Here is a 16,215-nt window from a genome sequence, read left to right on the forward strand (position 1 = left end):
TGCCTCCAAAGAGCTTACAAAAGGTTGCTCTAGGGCTCTTTAATCTCCACCTAAACCAGGAACTTCTCCAGCTGAGCCGTGGTCCAATCAGCCTCCAGTCTACTGAAGATGGTCTGAAGACAGAGGTCAAAGCTGGATGTGGAGTAAATGAGATTTAAATTACAAAAATTGCATCTCAACCTCCTTGCCATTGAAAGCCTTTTTGGGAGCATCCCCCACCTGTACGATCACATACACAAACGTAACGGCAAAAACAAGGAGCTGTGGATTTGTAATTCTGATGCAAAAAGAGATTTGTAAATAAAACAATCCTCATGGGATCTGATCGTACCTCTGGCTGGTTTCTGATAAAATTCATTTCAGTGGTCAAGCAGGATGAAAGAGGAAATCTAGAAAGAATATTCAGCAACTGAAAATCAATGCAAGACCCAATAGTAATAAGGGACATTTTGTGCTTTTTGTGCCTACTTACTTTGAATAAGTTTTTCAAAAGCATACTTTCTAACATTGTTACCAACTTACATAGTTGGAACAACACATATTTAGTTCATGTTCCCTTCTCCGTTAACAACGATTGGACAGTTTATTTCCTGTAGCCAATCAAGTCATTTTGCGCTTAAAATCAGTAGCGAATCATTTAAAAAGTTAACACCTACTAACATTTATGGAGCTTGTGTCAGGAGTTGCCTTGATATATAGTACGTTCATGGCCACACCTGCCAGAACTTTTCCAAGTTAAAACCAAGAAGGTTAACAGCGTCGCCATGTCATACCGGCTGTGTCTTGGCCTGTCATCTGCATTCAAGAATTCTGTCACTAATTGAAGAAACATATAGAGGTAAGTTTTAATTTTATCTAATTACTCTGTCACATCATTACAACCGGGCTAGCCACGAGCTTCACTCACCCAGCCATGATGTCAGTTTGTGGTAACGTTGAAAAATTTCCTTCTGTCATTTAACAATATTAATTTGCAGTCAAATTTTTTAATTTGCAGTCAAATTTTAGCTACCTTTTCTTGCTAACCAGGTAATTTGTCGGGGCCCATCACTGTTATTTCCGCTGCTGTGTGTCAGATACTCGCTATCGTAACTTGTGGCGCTGCAGTATAAGGTTAACTTTGCTTCTGTGAAATCAGTCCGATCGTCAGCGGCAAAGCTGGCCATCCTTAAGGGTTTCAAATCAATGTACTGCACCAAAGGCCACCTATCTCAGACTGATCAGGAGCCCTACAAATTCAGAATTTAGCATGAATATTTTTGGAGTAAAGTTGCCAGAAGCCTACATTAATGTAAATGAATGTGCCACATTTTTCGTACGATTTTGTTTTCTTGTTGGTGCACATTGTGGGACGGTGTGTGGCTCTGTGGTTTAAGCAGCTGGCTGGAGTGAGCTTTTCAATTCGGGACTGGTCTGCTCAAACATACACGCGCATTTACATGTATGAAATAGTTTTATTACCTTGTAAGTAGTCTTTAAGGTTTGCAAACTACCCCAAAGCTTTTAATGTAGCTAATTTTGAAGTTTATAATGGAATAATACAGATTTCTTGCTTAAAAGGGTCAGAGTCTGAAAGCATGAGCCAGACGTGTGTGAGAGTTGGTAACCCTGAGTTTCATTTTCATTTTCATTCAGGGTTGGGGCCATTCCAGAAATGGAACTAGAGTTGGAATAGGGAAAAAAAATCCTACGGGGAACAGAATTGGAATGGAATTTGAATTTCAGGGAGATTTAAATTCCAACTTGAGTTGCATTTCTTGATTTGCATTGGAATTGATGCATGCATCCTGGAATGACCCCAACCCTGATTTTCATGCTGTCCATACATTATGCCATAGTATGCAGTATTTTGGTGGTATTGTCAAAAGCAACCCTATTCCAGTAATTTAATGAAATTTACAGGAGCTCAAAATTAACTGCCCCATAATGTCAGAAAGTTTAAGAGGCTGAAATGGCATAGAAATAAATCCCTGAAAAAAGATGCCAATACATTACCCTAAAGAAGCAGGAAACGCCATTTCTCTGATGAAGCATCACTGTCTGATTTAGCGGTCATGCTATTAATAACCACCTACATCCTGTGGGGGAGGCTACACAGCAACGTGCAGACAGACGCACCACTGCGACGGCATGCTAGCATGGACCTTTAGCTGAACAGCATCTAGCAGAACTGGGACTGTGCGAGGTGGCTGAGGGGATCGCGGGGGCCAGAGCCTGGGGGACAGGAGTGGGGGTTGTCTTTTGAACAATAATGCTCAGTTTCCTCTGAGATGCTCTGAGGGCACCTTCCACAAGAAAGGCTCTTCAATCTCAAAGTGGGGTTTTATTGTGCATACAGATGAGCGGGGGTGGGGGGCTCATGTTCATGCAGGAGTGTCATGATCTTTTAATAAACAGCTGCAGGCATGAAGTTTCCTTCCTGCCTTCCTACTTAAAATTACAGAAGAGCCAGGCCCCAAGGTGATATCTGTGCATTGTCCACACATACGATACGCATGCGAGTGAACAGGCTCATTTTCTTTGCTCTTCAATGCCCTTCAAATTAAAAGTCATTCAATATCCTCCTCGCATATCATGAGCTCTCCACAGGTGTGTTGAATAAAGAAAAACATGTAATTGCATTCAAATTAATGCTTGACAAATATGGCACAGCCTAGTTGTAGTAACTCGGTTGTCATAACGCCCTGTTAAATCAGAATATACACCAAAGTATGAATGTGGAATCTGTGGGGGGGGAAAGTCTGTCATATTCTACATGATCAGGAAGCATGGCCGAAATTAGATCCTACTTGTTTTTAAATCTACTTCTATGAGTTAATCCATGTCATCACACCAAGATCATGACCCACAGATTCTTCTTTATATTGGGTATACAAGGTCTGAAACAATAAAACAAGACTAATCCTATAGGGCAAAGACAAACAGACGGCTATAGAAAACGGTCTGACCTGTCACAGTGTTATACGGCTGAGTTCGACACATGTTGAAATATAGGTGTGTTCTTACTCTCGGTCAGAAAATGCCGGGTTGCAAAAGTGAACGAGTTAACATCGAGTTTCTTGTTAAACTGATTAAATCTGTGATGGAAACTTTTCAATTATTCACTGAGGCTTACGGTGAAGACTGCATGCCTGGTGTACACATTTTTGAATGGCACAAACAGTTTTCAGAAGGCAGAGAAAGCGTGAAAGATGACCACCCTGGCCGTCCACGCACAGCTGTTACTGATGGCAACATTGAAAAAGTGCGAGATGTTGATTCGAAAAGATCGATGGTTGGGTGTCGGAGCTGTAGCTGTGAATGAGCACCCACCCTACTCGTCACACCTCGCTCCCGGTGACTTCTACCTCTTTCCCAAAGATCAAGTTAGTGCTCAAAGGAACCCATTTCTTGTTGGCAGAAAATGTGAAAGCAAAAACAGCTGAGATCTTCGACAGTCTTACAGAACTTGACCTGCATGTCAGTTCAGAAGGTAACTATTTTGTAGGTGATTTTTTTTTTCGTGTGTCAGACCTCGTAATCTATAGAGAGTCCTGTGTATTTTAAAAATTGCTTCTCATTTGCTAATCCGAAGTATCAATAGCATAAGACCAAAAGCTTAAACTGTGTAAACCAAATAGAACATGAATAGATGAATACCATATAAAGGAGCAAACCTATAATTCATGTTCCATGAAGTACCATGAAGCACACTGCTCATTAAAGGGGATTAGTTTTGGAGATTGGGATCTTAATGATATCAATGGTGATAGCAATGACAGTTATGCTTTTTACAGGAAATCTATGAGATATTAAGGAATGTAATTAGCTTCTTTTATTTTAATATTGGAACATTTGTGTACATTATATAAAGTTGATTTGTTTCACCCATTGAAACATATGTATTATTGCAAAACATGCATGGTATTGTTGGTTAAACACTTAAACTGCTTTGCATTTTTAGTAAATATGTATAAATGCATGAGGAACTGCTTGAATTACAGCAACAAGGAACATTGTATAATTTGCTAAAACTAACTCCAGAATAGTAAAAGGCTCAACTGAATGTTATGTGTCTTACAATTGTTAGGTCTATCAAAAACTGAGAAGCTATGTGAAGGAGGTACAGTGGATGGTTCAGTGTGAGCTTGAGACATGTGTCTGCACATTGGGTGAATATGGTAATGAGGCAGGTGGTTATTCAGTCAGGTCCTCTTTGTACTTGGAAGGCGAACAGATCAAATGAATCCCATCCACATAAATCAAATTACAGACCACCTTTGGTGCAAGTGACATGACGGTGGATGGAAATATTAGAACATTAGACTCTTCAAAAATATAAATACATGTCCTCTATCCATCTTACAAGTGCTCATCTCCACAGCATTATGTGTGGCCTGCAAGAGATGCTAACATGAGCAAATCATATATAATTTTCTCAGTTTGTGTAGACTTGATGAACAGTCTGCAAAAACGAAAAACACCCTTCACGTGATTACAGCTCCTTGTTTCTTCTAAAAATGGCTCAGGAGAAATTGAGCCAAGGTAATGGAATCATAGCTGCCCAGTTTAGAATTTCTGGGCCCATGTTCAGATCACTAGGCTCCGGACCCCCCGCGACCTAGTAGGATAAGTAGGTTGGACAATGGATGGATGGATGGATGTTCAGATCAACCGTTTTCCCTGAATCTCCTAGCTTAGACCTAAGATACAATATGCCCCAGTGCATATAACACTCGCCGTTAACAGATCTTCCAATTACTCATTACCAAGTTATTCAGTCAGGGAATTTTATTTGTGGAAAGTCGAACAGCTAACATGGACGAAAAAAGAAAAGGTTGGGAAAATGTTAGCTGCATCGCTAAATGATTCTGCTATGAAACAGGCAGGTTTATAGTGATCAAGGTCTATTATGTGGAAGCTCGTTTAATATTCAGGCAGCTAATTATCAAAACGGCGTTTAGTGAAACTTCAATGATTTCAAATAGACTTTCCAAGACAAAGAACTAAGTAGGTCGGCTAGCTAAATTAGCTGGTGGGTAAAGCTCCTTAATTACAGCTATCTGCCCATTTCTTACTAAATACACTGCAATATAGAGCAAGACAGAAAATATTAGGTGAAAATATATGATCATCAAAGTTATGTGATGTGTCATTAAGAAACGGTTAAGCTGAAGACTGAAATTAGGCGAGCTTACCTGAGCTAACGTTAGCTTTATCGTCAGTCGATAAAGATATGTGAATGGAAAGCTTTCACAAAATATACTGGGTTATTTTTGAAGCCGCACCTTGCTAAATTAATTCTCTTGTCTAAGTATATTACATGTATAATTATTAAATTAACCAAAAATAAAATTACATTAACTGCATAATCAGGAATCTTTACTGTACTACACTTTTTAGGAAATACTCATGTTTACTGAATACCTCCACAAGCGTCAAAGAACCATACGCATTAAGTAATGTTTACATCATTAATAGCTTTAAGATGCTGTAACAAGACAGGCCACATCTGGGTAAACTCGAGCTGCAAGTCTCCGTTGCTGAGAACATCTGGTGCTGGGATTCATTACAGTGCCCTCACTGCAGAGCAAGGGCTGTCAATAAGCGGCAGCGTGCTGTGCAATAATCATTTAGGAGAGATGAGCATTCAGCCTTAAGTCTGAAAGTCTGCTGAGGCAGGTGATGCTGGTCGGGTCGTCTGGCTCCCTGCTCGACACTCACATGATCGAGGTGAGCCAATCCCCGAGCAGCATTTTTTTTCAATGATCCCTAGACGACTTGCACGTTGAAGTAACCCGTGACAGTCTTTTTCCTTGAATTTCCTTTTTTTCTCCCCCCTCAAACTCTGTGCGCCGTATTCTTACATCCATCGACTATTCATTCATTGGACGAGCTCCCCCAGAGATGAAGGACACAGAGTGCAGTAACTGATGGTTAGGACAAAAGTGCACTCGGCAAGGCCAGACGCTCTCACACTCAGCATCGGAGAATTAATACATTTCACATGTATTGGGAATTTTGCACACAGCGCAGCACGTGGTCTGAATTTAACACTCTTTATTCACACTGATGGTCCATGAATGTGGAGCGTTACAGTCATACAAGCCTAAGTGTTGCGTTCTGCCTTCTGGCAGACCTTAAATGTGAACTGTACAATTCTTTAATCTACACCATAACGCTCCTTTCCGGGACAAACTCATGACCCAATTCCTACCTCTAGCATACCGATCGCAGGTTTGCAGTAAGACGTTAAAGCCGACTGTTCAAAAGAATCGATGATTAAATAATGTTCAATCCGGGAGGGTACTGTCAGCACAAACAGCACATTGATTGGTCAATTGGCCTCTCCAAGCACTTAAAGGGAAAAATTGCCATACAAGCAAACAAGGTTGGGAGGGGGGGGGGGGTTAATGGCAGCTGGTGTGGAGATGGCATTGGATGTAGCATCTGTCATAACATGGGACTGGTAACCACTATGGCAGCCATCAACATCAGCACCGGCCCCCTTTCCATCCCATACAGTGGGATTGTTCCATGTCTCAACTGCAGTCCTGCCTTCCAGTGAGCTGATGGTCCACAGGGATACTCGTGTCAAAGATAAATGGGCAAATCGCTGGCATCTGTTACCCAGTCACCCTTCAATCCACACCCATGCAGGCACGCAAGCCCCATGACACAGAATAACATTAAGCTAAATTTATTCTCCCTTCTGCCAGAAAGATGAAAGGCTGATATCAGCGGGACATTTCTCCCCCCCCCCCCCACTTCAGGACCACCATCCCCCATCTGTCAGCACACCCTGCTGCCCTCTTCGTTAAGTGAGACAGAACAATCTCTTCACATTACGAGTAAATAATGCAGTAGCTAGCATCTAGAAAAGAAAGTACGGAACACTGTTCCCACTCCAGCCACCAATACACGTACAATCCAATCACATGAAAGCTTCCAGAATGCAAGATCAGCATGATTCGGCTCTCTGAAGAAACTATAGACACGCATGCACGAAATTCCTCTGATAACACAATCTTGCAGTCTGTTAAATGAACTCCTTTTGAACGTGGTTATCAGCCAGAGGTCATCACTCCCGAGGATGACCGGGAGAGCTATATGCTAAGGCAGGTCAATGTCACCCCCGACGAGTTCTCTTTAACCAGCCGATCCAGAAGACATGCTCTCGATGAACACTGGACCCTACCTGACAGTTAAACCGGTCTGCGCCCCCAGGATTCATGGCTGCTCCCTCGAGTCGACCTCCGCCGATGTCCCCCTTTCCTGGCTGGGAGCTGGTTGCTGAGGCTCGGCAGCGCAAACGGAATGAGCCTCAGCGACGTTAGACGTGCTGCGGAGCAGGTACCTGCTCACCATGCCAGCTTCCGCCACCCGCCTGCACCCAACCCCCCCTGCAGAACACTCCGCGTCCTTTGATCCAGGCAACCTCAATATCTTTTGACACTCGCGGGCTTCTCTGCCAATCGGCACGAAGATTAGCACAGTGACGTCAAACTTACTGCCTCATATCGGAGCCAGCCGGCGCTGAGTGCCGCTGCCTGCGAGGATGCAGAGCCCTGGCAGTAGATAGTCACAGCCGTCCTGCGACATCTCTCCTGGGCATGCAGGGACTGCATGCCGCCTTCACAGGCTAACCTGTCAGCGCATTGATTTCTCCCTGACCTTGTCTCTGAACCGAAGTGCAGGTAAATTAATACTGATGCATTCTAAAGATACTGCACTGCGCTGCATCAGTGTCTATTTATAGCTTGCGGCATTTGCATCAGACCCATGTGCTGCCGCAACCATAAACTGCAGCTCACAATATAAACAAGAAATGCATGTATTCGTATATATATATTGCATTTAAATTTTACCAAAAAAGAAATCAATCAATGAGAAGTTTTTTGTTTTAAAAAGGGCAGAAGGAATATTCAAATGGCTTCGCAGCAATTAATAAAGCAAAGATAAACAGATTAAGACCGAACCATTACAAAGTCATTTGCAGATTTCTTCATCCTTGCGCAAGCTTCATCCGTGCCCTCTGTGCTCCTCTTTCCTGTTTATCGCGTCCTAATGGACACATGGCAGATGCTAATCTCTCCAGAGGAATCCAAGCTCAGAAGCATTACGCATCACATAAAGCTATCTCTCAGTATTTACACACTTAGCCAATAATCCTGCACGACGACAAAAATTGCAGAGAACAAATACGACAAAAGGAGAGAAACCACAGAGGTAGGAAGAACCGCATGAATACCATCCATCTGCTTGGTTACTGTTTAGAACAATGTATAAAAAACATTTATACAATCTCAGTGTTCAAAACCCTCCACCGTCCACATATCCAGTACAGGGCAGACATGTAGCCCTGTGGCAAAATAATGAGTTTGAACGCACCCTGTGATATATGTTACAGGCACATAGATGCAGAGGGCAAGGGCACACCCTAGACAGGACTTTAGTGCAGTGTAGAACACATGCACAGTGGATAGTTCCAAGACATCATGTCACTCAGCTGCCTGTTTTTGGACAACGCAGAGAAAGCAACACAAGGAGGCCATGCAGAGTCCACATACAAGGGAAAACAAATCCCAAACCTGGAGGTAGCTGCTGGAGTCCCCCAACATTAGTTAGATAACGATACAATCGGCCAGACCTCTGATATGAAGGTTTCCCAGCTAAAGTGAGCTAGCATTGGTTTAAACTAGCATTCATATTTTCATTAAAAGCACAAAGAGAAAAGGTTCTCTGTAGGCTGTATGTTTAGTCGGTGCATTTGGTGTCGCTTCTAGCTACAATCTCACCTCTCTCTCAGCTAGCTCCCTGGTGCATAGTGGGCCATGTTTGCAATTTGTCCAGACTATCATTAATCCAAGACCAATTTTAAAACACAAGGAATTGTGTGAACTAGTTTTCTGCTTTTGTTGAGTAACATGAAACAATGTGGATTTATGCCCTTAATAGTAAAATCCATAGACCTGAAGTAAAATCCATAGATTCTGCTTTTGGTCCCATTTGCCGACAATTGTAGTGTAATAATAATAATTGATACCTTATTGATCCCTGTGGAGAATTGTCTTTATGCCTCCCTCAACTTGCTCTTTGTAGAGTAAGCTGTCCACAAAGGGCAGCCACCTGTTGGGGCACCCAGGGAGCTGGGGGTTAAGGGCCTTGCTCAAGGACCCACAAACGTGCTGAGGCGGGGTTCGAACCAGCAACCTTCTGATTACAGGCACTCAGGCTGCCCCTGAGCTTCCTCGCGGTGCTTTAATCAGGAGGTTCAGATTCGCCCTTCCTGACTTCAGTCTACTGAAGACAAATAGACGGTGCCAGCCATCTGAGGCAGTTCTATTTGTCGATAAATTTGTGGGTGCCCCGGGAAAATAACAATGACAGGTAGCAATATCTACAAATGACAACCAAACTTGTATTAATCTACAGCTGCCATCTCACACACTTACAACAAATAGTCCCATTAGAATGCTCCTTTATTCCCACATAAAATCAGTAAATTAAATGAGTCAATTCTCATTATCAGACGTGAGGATCATAACGTTCTAGTGGCCCTGTTCAATTGTCATTCTAGGATCATTTGTTGAATGTTAAAATTAAAGTATGGAAGCCTTCAAAGTGTCCAGTTTTCCCACTGCTACAACTAAGACTAATATACCCTCGACAATAATGGGTTCAAAGCTAGCCTGTTCATTCACAGTATACACATATAGCACTTTTATAAAGTAACACTATTATAAAACAATATTTTCAACATTCATTGCATTAAAAGGATGTTCAGGTAATAATGTTAAAAGAGCCTTTGTTAAAATGTAAAATGTTACAATAAGGACATTCTCTGGAAGCTTTCTGAAGACCTTTACGTAACGTGGGCTAAAATTCTGGGAACGTTCCCTGTTTGCTGGGGGATTATTAACCAACTTCACTTCAGTAATATTCAAACACAACTCTGGTCATGTTCACCCAAAGGATCTCGGATGTTTACCTTGTGTATACCACACTGCTCAAAATAGTCATTAAACATGACCCATCCTGAAAAACAACGACCAGCCTAATGAGTGGAGACTATTGCATCTGCACATCCAATTTAGGAAGGACAGTTGAGGACGTTTTTTTTTTTTTTTTGGAATATCTCTGTAAATCCACAGTTAAGAAAGACGCGCCCTTTCAGAATGATGGACATTGCCCTTCCCATTTTTAACAAAAAAAAATTCACAACAAAATGACCAAAACATGGGAAAACCATTATTTACAGGAATCTTCCTCATTTTTGTATATTTGAAGGACACTTGTTTTTTTGCATGCATGAGAGTGGCCAATCGTTAAAACTCACCGCACGTCAGCCTCCAACAGGCGATATCACCAGCAAAGGAAACAAGGCTATCAGAGCTGTAGGCTTCACCTCCTAGGTCATGGGTTCAATTTCTGCACCCAGCTGTGTGGAATTAACATGTTCTCACCACATTTGCAATGATTTCCCCAGGGAGCCCTGAGTTCTTCCTCCAGTCCAAAGACATGCGGTTTAGGTGTCCCTATAACTGCCTGTGTGTTTGCGTCTATATGGCTTCTATCACTGGCATCCTGTCCAGGCTATTATAACCTTGAATGGCTCCAGGTACCTATGACCCTGCATTGGAGAAAAGCTTCTGAGAAAATGGATATATGTGGCTCTGCTTGTCATGCTAGAACCCTGGATGGAAGACAAGTAGTTGTCATGCTATCTTGTCCCAGTTAAAAAAAAATCAAGCAAACTAAATCTAAATCTCTAAAATCTACTTGAGGAACACTGTAAGGCTTTACATTATTAAAAAGCATCACACTACAAATCATACTCTAATAGGGTCAGTTTTTTTCCTTCTCCTGAGAGGTTTATGGGGATTGAACTATAAATATATCAGCCAACGGGAAAAGCCATTACCTTCGGCTAGCTTTGAAAATAATTCTGATTATGCCCAACACTTCTACCAAATAAAATCATTAAAACGAGTGTAATGGTGGAAACGTTTTGACTAGTGATGTCAAACGATTAAAATTTTTAATCAGATTAATCACAGGGTTGCTGTGGATTAATTTTGATTAATCACGATTAAATATCATTCATGTTTAATCTATATTAATCGCATTTTATTTTGCATGAGCAAACAGACTCAAGAAAAAAGGGAATATATATGCACTTAACATGTTTATTGAACATCTTGAACACGAGTCGGATGCATTGCATCTGCCACAGAAGTGCAATACCATGGACCCATATCAAAAAGCAAGATTTTTTGCTTAGCCGGACAACTTTAAGGTACCTCAGTTTAAATGGTCTTTATCTTCGTTCACTTACAATTAGCCCGAACTACCGTAAATCCGACAAATAATCCAACTAATCATGAAATCCAATTCTAGCCCGGTTAATTGCCATTGTTAGCAATATCAGTTGATAACACATTACGTGCGGTGCTTTACGTATAAAACTCCGTAGCAACACGTCCACAGATAAGTTGGACGGTATAGTGTGTACGACTGATTTAATGAGCCACAAATGAGAAGTAGTGCTTAAACAGTATAAAACTTTCCCTTCTGTTGATAAAGGGCGCAGCCATCTTGGATTCTGAACTCGGGATCCTCTGTGCTGCTCCGAGATATCACTGTAATTAGGTGAGTCTCGGCATTTTGTCGCTTGATAAAAGCGTAAAATTGCTTGTCGTATCCCATAATGCAAAGAACTATGGTAATGAGTTAGAAGACGGAGTCGCAAGTAATAAATTAATAACACGAATGCAGCATTAGCATTTGCGCTGCCAAAATCCGGTTACCTCATTCAACACAAAAAAATTTAATGCAGTGTTACGTTAAAAGCTTTTTCATAAGAATAATATGGCCACAATCCACCCATCCATTTCCCATACCAACTGCACATGGTCACTATCATAAGCATACTCCAGTTATGTCAAAAAGACAATTAAATGGACATCATTTATTTTAAACAGTAAGGGCTTGTGTATAATGATCTTCCACAGACAAGAGGATCGCTGTGCAGTTGTGAAGATGCAGAAATCATGCATCAATTAAAATATAGCTGCAGTACAAAAGAAGGAAATTAAAAGAGCAGTTCCTCTAGTCAGTGCACAGTGCCAACGCATTTTCACAGGTTTATAAAAGCTACTGTAGGCCATTATAGGATGAAAATATTTGGTGGCTTCCTGATAGCTAAACATTAAATGTCTGTATTTAGTTCCAAACACAGCGGTTTAATGTGCCATACGCCCCGATAAGAAAATGGGCTCAATTTTTAAAGAAGTGTTGTTATTGGCTTCTAGGGCCACTGGCCTAAACAAAGTCCATTTGAAGGGTAACATTTTGAACCAATGTGGCTCACACATGAACAATGGACCATTGAAAAGCCTTTTCCTGTGGCATTTACACTAACAGTTGTAGCAACTTTTGGCAGCCACCTTATGCTGGGCTCCTCCTACAAGGTCTTGGTCAGACATTATTTGGTCAACCGTCCAAATACTGCACATATCACAAAACAAGGATGAAGAATTTTGCTTCTCGAATAAAACAAATCTTACCCCTTATATCAAATGAAAAGTTACTGAAATGGAAAGCACCATAACTGCAGACTCACACCACTGAAGCTGTGCAATATTCTCATGAGCGTCACAAAGTAGTGCATGCCTTCGTTATTATGAACCATTGTATAACGGGATTTGTGGCAGTCCGTTCATAAGTACAAGTAGTCTGTAAGTTGGACATTTTTTAACCTGGGGACTGTCTGCACATAATAAGGCAGTTAAGTGAACTTCTGTCTTTCAGTTGCCCTTAATGTGTCTGTATGCTCTCCAGTGCACTGGGATTCCGCCCAGGTATCTCCAGCATTGTCAGCTGTTATTCCTGAGATCCAGACTCACTGAAATTCTGTACTGGATAAATAAATATGAAAATTTTATGAAGGAGCTTTTTTTTCAGATCGTTAATTCTTTAAGAGAATATCCAAGATGCCTGCAAAACTGAACAGCCTGAAATTACCCAGTAAATATAAATATTTGAAATCTACTAACCAAGACATATTTGCTTGTTTCATTCTTTTTGAGTTGGCATTTGAGTTTTTCCGGTTTCAGCCTACTGAATTCTAATGACAACAGCACGGCACACATTACAATTATTTCTCAACATGGCCTGCGAATCACTCTGGAAGAGCTCTCTCCGCTCAGCGGCTAACCCTGCCTTTCTGCTTAGAGACGGCAGCCAGTTTAAATCTCCCTGGTGTCTTGGAACCTCATCTGTGGAGTCGCAGATATCCCACAGATGCACGGATAGCTGACATAGAGCTGACCAAGACCGTGGGTGAAATATTGATATTCTAGGTACCCAGAATCCCCATCTTGCCATTGATAACACTCTGGACATGAGACAGGCCTTGTCCTCCATATCATATCTACTCAATGACAGACTGCTCAGTATTATCCTGGATATCAAAGTGGGCCATGATTCTCTCTTCAAGGCCACAACCTTAACTCAGATATATTTAACACCTTCAAGTGACAGGCCCATGGACAGAATTTTGTTAAAATCTCAGCTGCAACAAAACCCACTGAAACATTCAGCTGGAAATTAAATACTAGTGATGATACAGAAAATGCCTTGATAACTAAACGCAGGCTTACTCAGAATCAATCTTGAATTGTCTATATGTCCAAATTAACGCTCACTCTATGTCCATATGCGACCTATCGGTATTTTCGCAAAGTACAATCTGAAGCGACCGGGCATTAACTGCAAAGTATGAGTGTATAACAAAACGTTTTTTCCTATTTAATATGCGGTTAGTTACACACGTATCAGTACATGTTGGTTGTGGACAAACTGTGTATACGGCAGTGTGCTTACACTGTAGGGTTCGCAGCAAACGGGTGAATCCATTTATCCGACCAGACACGAGCCGTAGATATTACTAAATGACCCAGTTTGTGTTTTCTTTCCAAATGACCTTATTTGTTAGAATTCCATGTTGTAATACAGAAAACTGACATCGACTTCAGCCTATGTATATCTCGTACATCCTCGGCTTAACTATTTTAATAAAATCTAACATTGTTCATTGTGACTGATCCAGTTTTATATCTAAATGCGGTATGTTCACGTCAACATAACTCTTCTCGTACTGAATAATTAACAATATATACGATCCACATATAAGTTAAATTTATTTATAATCCTCAAGCAGAAGAGCCATTATATGTACCGCTGAAGCAACACCTATCACGGAGTAAAAATGACACTCACCGTGGGCAGCAAAGGCTCCATCTGAGCTCCCTGGTCCTTCATGTCCATCTTCAGCCGCCTACAATTCAATTTGTACGATATCGGACTGTTACTCTTTCACAGTATTCCTATCAGGTGTTTCCGGAGCAAGATGAATAGTCACACACACACAAAATAGTAAATAAAAAGGTAACAAAAAAGGCCTAGCAGATACGCTCACATGTCGCTAAGTATCGTCCAGCCCCGAACCTCTTTTTCGTGTTATTTCTGCATTGAATAAGAGGGTTTCGGACTCACAAAACTAAAGCCGAAAGCGCGTAGATCTGCGCTTTCATGACGCCGCTGGGCAGCGTGAGCCCCCGTGTATCCGTAAAAAATTACGCCCCTTTACTATTACGGCTTGTAAATGCTTTACCGTAATAAGTGGAACTTTCTTTACACCGCATATAATCTAGTGCTATCGCCCGATCAGATTATACAAAGGAAGTGCGTGTTCTGCTGCGCGCCCGAGAAGAACGAATCCGAATGGAATCATTGTTAAATCCATTGGTGGGGGGGAAAAAAGACGGATGGCCATTGAAATGAAACACGACACATTTAGCCCCATAATTTGAGATCGTAATGACTTGAGGGATGCATATCGATTATGGCGTTCATTAACGACGCGTCTCTTTTATGCTGTATCTGTTGAAAGCAACAAAGGCTCCAGCCGCTCTGATAGTCTCCCTGCCGATCTTCCATCGCGTAATGCCCTCCGAGGAAACCTCAGGTTCCGTTATGTGCTAATTCACCGTCTACTTACCGTTAGCTTTCTGGCATTGTAATAACATTTATGATTCGGTCCCAATTTTCGACTGAGAAGCAACTGCAATATGACATGGATTACCTCTTCCATTAATTGCATCCTATGCCACTAAACATAGTTCGGCACAAAACGATAAAGGGAAGGAAAGAACAGCAAGAGGATGGAGAGGTCTCATTGATTCTGGCTGGGTTTTCGCTCTCTTGATTCCTGACGTTTAAACTGCATATATTGAAATGTTTGCGAAAAGTATAACTAAGTACAGGGGCAGAAGCGAATTGAAGTTAAACAGTTCGTGGCTGAAAATTGTAATTTAATTAACTACATGTAATATTCACCTAAATTAGATACTTGTGTATTGTAAATAAATAAAATCCTGCCTGCTACTTAGAAGCGCTTCAGTTCTGTAAATGAAAACTATGCGTTTTATGTTGGCCTAATTAAGAGTCATTGTTATACTAGGCAGAGGACTGGGGCGTCCTGTTGTCATAACAACGGAGAAACCAAAGGGTTGTTACTGAAGACTCTTGATGACTTACAGTTATTTTGGTGGTCTTCCCCGGTCTTCACTTTTCCCACAACCAGAAAAGCGAAACAAAGACATCTTTTTAATTACATATTTCATTCTGTTCATTAATTGCAAAGGCAAAACCTAATTGTCAGGTGAATTGTAACAGATTGGTCATTTATAATATAATTCTTTACAATTCGCTGATCTGCTTGCAAAACCAAAAGTGATATTCCAGAAAGTGTACAATTTTACCATTTTACCAATACTTTGATAACATGTAGGCTTTAATATGCAATGAATTCAGAAGACTAGTGAACACAATCTCCAGGGTTCACACAGGGCTCATCCTGATTCACTTGCCAGTCCATTAATTGACAGGCACATTCAGTCCACTCAGGATCAAAATTTGAAGGACCCTAAGATAGCCAGCAAAAGCACAGAACATACAGATTCCATAGATTCAGATCCAGGGTGGGATTTTAACCCACAACACTGAAAGTGTGAGGCCACAGTGCCACCCATAGGGCCACAATGTCACCATAGAAACACCACCTAGCAAAAAAAAAAAACAAAAAAAAAACAATGGATTATAAACCCCAGGTTCCTGACTATGTGAGTACCACCCAACATGCAGATAATTTATGATCATTGGCAATGTTTG

General features: G+C 41.3%; 1 protein-coding gene across 9 annotated transcripts in view; it reads right to left on the bottom strand.

Moving 5' to 3' along the window:
• The window catches only part of slc4a10b (solute carrier family 4 member 10b), a 41,574-nt gene extending 26,331 nt beyond the window's left edge, over positions 1-15,243 (bottom strand). For 2 of the 9 annotated variants that reach the window (XM_072718395.1, XM_023839304.2), the window contains exons 1-2: positions 14,539-15,000; positions 14,263-14,320 (exon numbers count right to left, since the gene is read on the bottom strand). In XM_072718395.1, the coding sequence (XP_072574496.1) occupies positions 14,263-14,320; positions 14,539-14,576 (96 nt within the window). In that variant the 5' untranslated portion in view covers positions 14,577-15,000. Of the gene's footprint in view, positions 1-7,177; positions 7,558-14,262; positions 14,321-14,461; positions 15,001-15,043 lie in introns of those variants that run through there. The other 7 variants (XM_072718417.1, XM_072718414.1, XM_023839462.2 and 4 more) reach the window with 6 other exon arrangements.
• Between the last annotated feature and the right edge of the window lie 972 nt (positions 15,244-16,215).

Source organism: Paramormyrops kingsleyae, chromosome 1, assembly GCF_048594095.1.
Source record: "Paramormyrops kingsleyae isolate MSU_618 chromosome 1, PKINGS_0.4, whole genome shotgun sequence".
Lineage (NCBI taxonomy): Eukaryota > Metazoa > Chordata > Actinopteri > Osteoglossiformes > Mormyridae > Paramormyrops > Paramormyrops kingsleyae.